The sequence below is a fragment of the Melanostigma gelatinosum genome (assembly GCF_949748355.1).
Source record: "Melanostigma gelatinosum genome assembly, chromosome: 21".
Taxonomy (NCBI): Eukaryota; Metazoa; Chordata; class Actinopteri; order Perciformes; family Zoarcidae; genus Melanostigma; species Melanostigma gelatinosum.
In genome coordinates this window covers 14,933,928-14,944,063 of record NC_136654.1, presented here as the reverse complement: position 1 = coordinate 14,944,063, position 10,136 = coordinate 14,933,928, and the positions used below count along the sequence as shown (strand labels likewise).

Sequence of the window (10,136 nt, the reverse complement as noted above, 5' to 3'; positions counted from 1 at the left end):
AAAGACATTTCAAAGCTGTGTGGTACATTCACATTTGTTCTCTCCAGTTCTCTTTGTAACACAATGACAGCTTTATTTGGGTCGTAATGACGACGTGGGTTAATTGTTCTCTCCTTAACATTTGCTCGATGTTCTGAGGTTTGTGGTTTGGTGACGCCGTCGACACAGCCGACGTTAGAGAGCAGAAATCTTTCTGAACATCTCACGTCGCCCTCTGCAGGTCAAAATGTAAACTTCGAGTCAACAACATGGAGCTTTCAAAGGCACGCAGGTTACAGTGTGTCATCCTGCATATTTAAACAAACACTGCTGCACGACTGCTTTTGAGAGGATGTTCATGCATAGAATGTTGTTTGACAGCCATTGGTTCCTGGATTGTGAAAGTGAAATTGAAGGCATCAGGAGCACCATTTTTTGATGCTTTCTGGCTTTCTGGTTACAAATAGAATTTACTATAAATGTCTGTTGTTTACTTTGAGTAATTCCATGACAATATTCCTCTCATATCGTCATTCATGTGCATCATCCTCAAGTCCTGTGATCAGCTTAGTTGCTCAACACTCACCAGAGTCCATGTTGCCAACTTGAACACGAATGGCATACCTGACCTCAGATCAGTGTGTTCAGACCGTCTCCGTGTTTAGTCCCAGAAGCTAAATCACAGAGCGTGAGTCTAAATTCACGACCAGAGTGTCAGTCTCCTTTCAAAATGTTTTTGGGGACTTTGACCATGAACACCATGGGGTCTTTGGCCTTGTGGCTGAAGGCTTTCCGGATGATGTCGACAGCGTGCAGATGGGTTACGCCCTGCAGCGAGACTTCGTCCACAGACACCAACTCGAATCCAGCCTGGGGACACGAGAGGGAACGTCAGATCCAGTGAAAGATAAAACAAATGGAGGACAGTGCAAACATTCAGACAGCGTGTTGATGGGGTATCTGCAGGTTTTAGAAAGCATTTAATTGAGTTTCCTCAAAAGAAAGAGTCTTAAATATTTACTGTTTTCCAAAGTCAGTAATGTTAGCTATAGGGAGCACATCATCTGGTAATTGGCAAATGTAGATTTTGGCAAAAACTGAAAGGAACTAGATTTAATTTATCATTTTTAATTGGTTATTTCCATTTTCTGCTGCTTATCTAAGTCCACGTTGCCTTAATTCAATTAATTTATCATCAGGAATTATTGTTAAGAAACTTTGTTAGAATCCATATCAAGATGTAAAATAAAACCCACTGAATAATTATGTTATGATGCTCGAACGTACTGCAGAAATGTGATAGAATAAATCATACTTGTTTTCCATCAGTCATGATTGTGTAACGTATTATATGACATTCTACATGGTATTAAAAAGTCTGTGTGTGCGTTCCAATACACACTACCAAACTATTTGGTATGCAAGAAAAATATTTAGAATGACCCTCATACATAATATGTGAAATGCAGTATGTCAAAAATACCAGGAGCTTCTACTGCATTGCTTTTCTGGCTATTTTGACCCAGAATCCTTTGCGCAGCAGTTAAAAATTCAAGGTGCCATGTCATGAATAAGTAACATGTCCCATACACGCATACTGCGTGCAACATGTACGTACTTTGTAAGAGCAGCTGTAATATGTACAAAAAGTGACAATAAAGAGTATTTGATCTGTAACGCAGCTAAAGATTTAGATTCCGGGTGAAGTCTGCAGAGACTCTGGTCAGTCAGCGTCGCCTCACCTTGAGCACTTCACAGGTGGAGGCAGCTCCTCCAGGAAAGATCTTCTCGATCTTCACCACCGGCTGAACCTTCGACTCCATCCCGCCAGAAATACTGATGCCTGAAACAGCAGAACACACAGGAGTGGGTGGGAGTCAGTGAAGCGTCTTATATTGATGTACCGACAGAACACCAGGTGTTCCACAAGCACTGGTTTACTATGAATAGAGGCAAAGAGAGGAGATGTTGTGCAGCTGGTATTTTTGCATAATTTTGCATTAACTTTAAGAAGAAATACAAGAGCCAAGATGGTTTACAAATACGCTTTTTAAATCTGTACTCACTATCATTCCCTTCATTTAAAATCATATTGTCGCACTCTTTTCTGGTATTTAGTTAGTGGATACTTTTGGCTTGATTTGTGCAGGTTTTGACACACGTCTGCCGCCAACAATAACAGAAATGTGTCCCTGTAATCCAGACACAACAATGTGAACAGGTTTATAGTTCCTACTACTTCCTCAATACAAAGTAGTTCTTTAATAGGAAGCATTCATGAATATTTCATATCTTGCTGCGTTTTATCATTCCACTCCGCATATATATTTTTATCGTCTGGTGTTTTATGATCCGTGTTTGTTTTTATTTGCATTTGTCTTCATCGACTGTTTGTTTCCGAGAAAGAAAAGTAAGAAAAGTGCTATTTATAGACAGGTGGGTGGAGGCATTAAACCAAAACTACTTGCATGTTTATCATTTGGATGAACTGGCCCTTTAAATGATGACAAATTGTACATATGTATGAGATGCTTCTGGCCTTAAGTCAATCCTATACATTTACCCAGAGACTGTTTGGTCTTGGAGATGCTGACTGTTTTGAGCTCGTACTCCTGTTCAGGCTCAGAGCCGTTCTCAGAGGCCTGATGCCCGTTCATCTGGACTCGTTCACCTGGACTCGTTCTGAACACCTGCGACAACGAGGGCCGACTCCTGCGAGCAGCGCTCTGCAGCGTGAACACGGTTTCTTTACTCCGGTCTCCACTTCTCTCCTTTTTCCCTTTGGAGTGGCCGTTTCTAAACGGGGCCCGTCCCCTCTCTGAGGTCGTGTCTGAGGTTGAGTGCAGTGAAACCTCGTCGAAGTGGACGGAGCGAATGGTGCCGATGTCTGTCCGGAGAGGAGGACGGGGGTCCGGGCCGCGGGCCAGCAGCCAGTTGGGGAGCATGGCGCTGGCAGAGGGGGGTCGGAGGTCTCTGGACTCTGTGTCATATCCGTCCACTGGTATGTCCAGCAGCGGGGTGAAGAACCTGGAGGGACGGGGCCTCTGCCCGGACCCCCGGGGCCCTGACACGCTGAGCTTCTCCAGCTCATCCAGTAGGTGGCTCTCCTTCTCCACCTCCTCAGCATTGTGGAGCTCAAAGCCTCCCCTGAAATCTGGAGGGAAACCACAGGTTGTATTTACACCTTCTTTTACAACCTGTGCACTTGTACCCAGGCTGTGGTTCAACATGGTTCGTGTAGAAGCCCATGTTAAATTATGCATGACAGAAAAGATGTAAGGTATAATATTCAAATCAAAGATACAAAGACATGTTTTTCAGAGAATATCAAAACATAAAACTTAAATCCAAAACTACATCAAAATGAAGCACTGACCCGGGATGGGAGTGATGAGGCGCCGCTTGGGTGCTCGACTGGATGTGGGTGAGCGAAGAGGAGGAGTTTGGACTACAACACAGAGAAGAAGAAGAAGAAGAAGAAGAAGAAGAAGCGTAACTTCAACTGTTCAGAGCTGAGTCCATGTGATCAGACTGATTGTGACAAATCCAGCATGCATCACACGCACTAGAACGATACTTGAGGATATCGTAGGCCTCGACTTCGACGGGTGTCACCATGTTGTTGAATGCACTCAGATCAGGAGGAGGAAGCAGCATCCTGAGGAACACGACAACAGCAAAGGAAAAAACAAGCCGCAGAGTCATTTTCATTGTTGTGTTTCATTACAAAACATTTTGAATCAAGTCATCAGTGTGGAACATTTGGATTCGAGAAAGATTATCCTGAAAAATCCTTAATCCCCTTCTGGCAGTATTTGTAAAACCACAGTTTCTCTGGCTGCATTTGAAAGAAAGTGGAGGGCGGACATCTTGATTTGTGAATTTTGAGTTGATCCACCTTTATTAAATTCTGATTTAAAGTTACTACAAGGAAATTTCATTTTGTGTTGATTTTGGCAATGAAAGCTGAGATCTCCTCTTCCCGCCAGAGCTTCCGACTGCAGGTCTACGGCTGCAGAGAAGTCAGATCTGGGTCTGTCCACGGTGGACTGGCTGCTGCCATTGCTGGTGAACGTGCATGATTTCATCTGAATTTGTGCGGAATCCGACCCGGTGGCACCGATGACAAGCATTAAGGATAACTATCTGACTTGTTTACTTATGAAGGCATCAGTGTTACATTGAGACTGTTTCATCACCAGCTAAAAGTTCCTCACAGTAACAAAGAAAGTATTTTTGGACATATTTTAGCAGCGATATCAGGTTGATGAAGCTGTATGAAGAAATGGGTTTTCTGCAAATTTACATTCCTGTGGTTATCACCAGTTTAAAGTCCTAGTTTACCTTAATATTAATCACTGAATCAGTAGCTGTATCAAAGAAGGCTTTGGTGTAAATATCCAGTAATTATTACCGGACTTCCCTCAGAAGCAGCAGCTTCTCCGGTCGGTCCAGCACGGCCAGCAGGTGGCGTATCAAGTTCTCCACTGACTGCTCTGCCACGTACTGTTGAAGAGTAGGAACAACGATTTAGTTAACCGGTTGGCAATGACTTGATGCGTGAAATATGTTGCGTGATAAAAACTGTCAACACAGACTCGTCCACACGGGCAGCCTAAAGGTCAGCACAGCCTTAAAGCTACAACAGTCCGTCTGCAGCTGTGAAAGCTTCTCACCCTTCGGCACATCTTCATCACAGCAGCCACCTCCTCCTCGGTCAGCAGCCGGCGGGCCATGTCCTCCACCGCTCCCAGCATCTCTGAATTTGGCATCGCACCGACCTGACGTCCTCCTGAAAACATGGCAGGGGCAGTCCAGCTTAAGAGGAGTAAATGATGTTACCGACGGGCATGCAGCAGTTACAGCCTGAATACATCTACATCTTTAGTCCTTTGATGGGATCTGTTGAAAACATAGAATAATGTTTGACGCTGTAACCTTTTGTAATCCTATGTGTTCTTGTTTACTTGTGCGATTGTCTTCATAGCACAAACGTGCCTGCATCTTCTGTGGGACCATTCAGAGAATCATCTATTTACTGTTCAAACTCATTTTTGAGAGGTGAGCTTTTTGCAACTTAAAAGCCTTTCATAGAGGGATAAAAGCCGCTACCTTTGCCGGCCTTGCTTGTGGACGGGGACTTGGAGCGGCCCCTGGAAGTGTCCCTCTTGCGTCCGCCCTTGAACAGCAAGCTGACGAAGGTCTTCGAGCGCTGCAGCGTGCTCTTCTCCTCCGGCTGCTTCCCTTTCTGCTTCTTCTCTTTCTTCTGCTTGATCTCTAAGGCGATTGGACAGCAACCGTCGGCCATTTGTGCAAAATTTCAACCGTGTCATGTTTTGGATGTTACTCGCTCTCCGCTCGCCTCACCTGCCACGGTGACTTGGCTCTGGGACCTGCTGATTGGTCGGCTCGGTCGGCTGAGAGCCAGCAGCACGGCCGTCTTGGTGGACTCTTGCCTCCCGCTGCCCTCCCCGTGGATCACCGTGTCTCTGAGCAGAGTGGTTCGTCCCAGGCTGCGGGTGGTTTCTGCAGCCGTGCTCTGAGAGGGAAGGTCCGTCTGCATGGCGGTCTCAGTTCGGCCTGACTCCAACCTGGACAGATGAACAACTAAGTATGCACATGCTCAGCTTAGGCCTATAGCGCGAGATAAAAGTTCTACGTTGTTCCGGTCTGGTGTTTCTTAAAATCTCTGAACACAAAGACGCCGACCCTGACCTCTGGTCCTCAGTAGAGATGCAGACATCCACCATGTCGGACCCAAACGGCATGCTGGGAGGGAACATGACCTGCGACAGGCCACTCAGAGAGCTGACCGGCGTCCCGGATGACAGAGAAGAGGCGGAGGAGTTGGATTCTGACCCCTGGGAGGAAGATTTCTGAGTACCGTTGGCGACTGAGGAAAAGAAAACAAAGAGAACAAACTCAAACATATCCGAGCGTGTCACTGAGTGTCCTGTGATCTTCACAGACTCTCAGATGGAGCCTCACACAGACCAGATAGCTTTCAGCATAATGAAAACAGATACATACGCTTATTGAGCCACCTGTATTCCGCCACCATCTCTTTATAAGCAGGGTATCGTCCTGCTTCCTGTGAAGATATGCCCACAGATATGCAAATGAGATACAGTAGAGACCGTGAAACTTTTATAGGATCGCTATATTCGATAAAGCGTAACCTTAGAACCACACACACACACACACACACACACACACACACACACACACACACACACACACACACACACACACACACACACACACACACACACACACACACACACACACACACACACACACACACACACACACACACACCTCTTCCTCCTCAAAGAGAAAACACATTTCCCTTTTTGACTTTCTAGTAACCTTTTGATCGTCGGGATGCTTTCTAACTCTTCAGATCCCTCGGGGGCAAAGCGAGGGATCCCACAATAAAAACTTAACGCGGCCCCAAGCTTTGATCGGCACCTGATCCCAGCCGCCTGGTGAATAATGCACACGGCCCGGCTACTTCTCACAGCGAGAAACCCAAGCTCCGACAAGTAGAGTGAGCGAGGGAATATTACGGCTGCATGCCAGCTGTCGGGCCCGGCCACACTAACCGCCGCTCAGTGTGTGTGCGTGTGTGTCTGTGTGTGTGTGTGTGTGTCGACGTGGTTTGTGTTGGTGACAGAATTAAAGATGAAAAGGTTGGAAAGTTAAAAGCGTCGTCGGGTCGTCCAAACCGAGGCGGTAATCAAACAACAAAGAGTCCTTAAATGTGATATTAACACTGAACTCAACAGCAAACATTCAGCCGAGACATCTTCACTTCTACGAACACGTTATAAAAGATGAAAGCTCCCACATCAAATGTGATTAATTTTACCTTCTGGAAAACAGTTTATGTTCATGATGTAATTTATTATTCTGTTGTTTTGCTTCATCTGTTGGTTTCTCAGTCAAAACTTGTGTTTGTGTTTTGTTTTGTCTTATTTTTGTCTTGTCGGTCTGTGAAGCACTTTGAACTGCAGTAACCTGTATGAAAAGTGCTGTACAAATAAAGTTTGATTGATTTAATGATGATGACTTCTGACCATCATTTCAAAGCGTAGATGACAGAAATATACATATTTTTACAGCATTTCTCAAATAACTTCTTCAGCTTCTATTTAAATGTACTCGTGCAACGTCTGAAGAGCAGTTTTCTTGTAAGTATGATTTAAAAAAAATGTTTTTTTCTTTAAAATAATGCATACATCTCATGTAAACATGTTTGAACCATTGGCTCTTGTGTTACAGCAATACAAACATGTATAACCTTGATGCCAGACTTCAGGAGCTGCATATTTTCCTCATGTGTGCTGCGGAGGATCAAATGCTGCACATCGCCGCGCTCACCTTGATGGTCAGCATGACGTGCGTGTGGCTCTTCAGCACCTCCACAGCACTACTGTGGCTGATGTCCTCGCAGCTCACGCCATTGGCAGCCAGGATCTGGTCCCCCATCTTTATCCCATTCTGCTCAGCCAGACCACCAGGATCCAGTCTGAAACCAGCACACAGAGGTGAGTGAAAACGCTGCTTTCACACCTGTAGTATCGGGGAAAATACCCTGGGTGACGTGCAGACATGTGGATTTGCATTAAAAGGTTATATACATGGACTTTTACAGATGAATAGATCACTTCCTGATCAGATTTCACGATCAGCAGATGGATTTATTAGTAGTTTAGCTTTTGAAATCATGCTACAATCGGATATCTGCTATCTTAAAACCATATGGTTGGTTCGTTTGCTTTCACACCACAAACCAACTACACCAGAGTCCGCTTGGAGGCAGACCGGGACCTAGGTTTGGTTGTTGGTCCGCACCCGGGTTTGATTGACAGCTGTCACACCAGCCCAAACAAACCGCACTCCGAACACTCCAGAGTTAAGGTTAAGACAAACAGGTTTGGAAGAGATCATTTAATGACTAACTGTTCTTAGACAGAGGAAATGAACATGGTGTAGAAGAGCCTGTATTCCACGGCGGAGGTACCTACTTGGAGACATAGATGCCCAGACCAAACTCCTTCCCCCCCCGGATGTTGAAGCCCAGGCAGTAGTCGTCGGAGGTGGTGGAAAGGTGGACGATCCTTTGGAGGGCGCTCCCCGAGCTGGCATCCGAAGGTGTCCGTCCGCTCTCCTCCACCACCATACGCCTCTGTATCAAATCCACCCTGGAAGATTTCCCCACAGTCGGTCAGAATTTGTTTTTCTTCTCGATAAACGGAGCTAATAAAGATTCAGCAGTAATAGCTCCTTCATCACCAGGTAGTCTTCTCCTTGGAGTAGCGGATGCCGGGGACTTTGCCAACACGCCTCACCACCATCCTCAGCCTGTTGTTGCCCGTCAGGACCTTCACAGCGCTGCTCATCGTGATGCTCTCCAGGCTGACGCCATTCACCTCCACCAGTTTATCCCCTACGAGCAGGCCGGCCTCCTCTGTGAACACAGACACACAGGAGTGTGAAATCACACACAAAGTCACAGCCGGTGTCCGTGTCTAGCTGGTCAGTGTACCTGCTGTGCTGTTGTCCTCCACCTTGCTGACGAAGATGCTGAGGCCGTGCTCTGAGCCTCCGCGCACGCTGAAGCCCAGCTTGCCGTCCACACTCTTATCCACTGTGATCGTGTGGAGGTCCTCGCTGTCGTCGCCACCTAAAACAATAACATCACATGGATGCTGCGTCAGTACGCCAATAATGGTCACAAATGTCAGGGGGAAAGTCCTGTATTATAGTTATCAATGTCAGTCAAGCAGGAATCTGACGATTCATAACATACAGCAGCGGTTCTCTTTCCTCTTTCTACACAAACGTAAATATTCTCTTTCATTTCTTCTTCTTTGAGGTGACACATCTGTGGGAAGTGAGATGTCACTTTTAAGGACCTGCTCCCTGTGTAGATATAAATGGCTCTTTCTAAGCCAACAGAAAACACAATGATTCTAATTCATAGCATACGTACATTCTGTGTTTGTAAAATATTTACTTTGGTTGGAATGTGAACTTTATTTTCTATTTTTAATCTATTTTGTATCTTTTTTTTTACATTTCTTATTTCTTAACAAACAATACAATTCCAAATGTTGTATTCTGTGAATATTGAGACACATTTCTTGTCTCACATTATGTTCATGACGGTGTTATCGTCTCAGGTTTTTGTGATTTGTCACCATTTTTCAACGCTGAACACCTTCTGTTCTCAAACGATCAGGTGACTGTAATGCAGATGTACGATATTAGTACAGGTCTCAATCGATCCAGGCCTACATTTTCTAAAATAAATACCCCGTTCTTTGTCTGCCAGACTTATGAACCAGACTAAACCTGTATTTTGTCTCCAGTATGTAATGGGCACTACACAACAAGCAGCCAGCACAACTCCTCCTTACCGTCCACAGGGTAGTTGATGAGGATGACCCGGCCCATGGGTGAGCAGGATCGGATTCCTCGCCGCCGCTGCTCCTTCTTCCGTAAGAGGTTGCGTGCAGCCGTGTGTGACCCTTGGGTCCCGGGGGTCTTCTCCCTACGGGACGGGTCTGACGAGTGAGCCATGGAGGCCGGCGGGGTCCCGTTTCACGAGCGCTCCTCCAACGGGGGCTCAGCTCCGGGCGGAGGAGCCTGCAGAAGGAAAGGGGATCCTCAGCCGATTTGTCCGCTGTGTTCCTGGCACACTGACACTAAATTATGGTCCCATTTAGCTTTTTTCCTCTTCCGGATGATCCAACTCACCGATGCAGGTCGCTTTGTGACATGACAGCTGACTCTCTGGCTTCCTGGAGTCACACTTTGGTCCATTCCCGCCCATGTTGCATCTCTCTCACCTGTCTGAGTCTCACAGAAAAAAAACGAACAGCAATGCATGAACACATAAAACAGCTAAAGTCCCTACAACTCACTTCACATTAAGTCCATTCATTTATACTGTAATGTGTCTCTGCGGGTGAGGTTAGAAATAGGATTTAATAGGTTTATTTAGCTCAGACCTGACCCACTTAAGAGTCAGGATGTCACGTGGTGCTGCTGCCTTGGTTATCTGTCACTAAACTTAACCCGTGATGGCAGCGTGTCCTCGTGTCGTCACCTCGGGGTTTCCCCCGAGTCTCAGGGTGCTTCAGCACCCC

The 10,136-nt window shown here is 45.9% G+C and overlaps 1 protein-coding gene across 1 annotated transcript; it reads right to left on the bottom strand.

Annotated features, from left to right (window-relative positions):
* Nucleotides 1-693: 693 nt before the first annotated feature.
* On the bottom strand, nucleotides 694-9,567 carry LOC306794577 (PDZ domain-containing protein 7-like; the record flags this gene model as incomplete). The annotated part of the gene is made up of 16 exons (XM_079292691.1): nucleotides 694-849; nucleotides 1,722-1,822; nucleotides 2,543-3,133; nucleotides 3,356-3,427; nucleotides 3,546-3,637; nucleotides 4,394-4,485; nucleotides 4,656-4,771; nucleotides 5,092-5,256; nucleotides 5,347-5,570; nucleotides 5,695-5,872; nucleotides 6,010-6,070; nucleotides 7,363-7,510; nucleotides 8,010-8,186; nucleotides 8,278-8,452; nucleotides 8,531-8,668; nucleotides 9,405-9,567. 16 exons carry the CDS (start codon nucleotides 9,565-9,567, stop codon nucleotides 694-696), a joined length of 2,649 nt encoding a protein of 882 aa, XP_079148817.1.
* Between the last annotated feature and the right edge of the window lie 569 nt (nucleotides 9,568-10,136).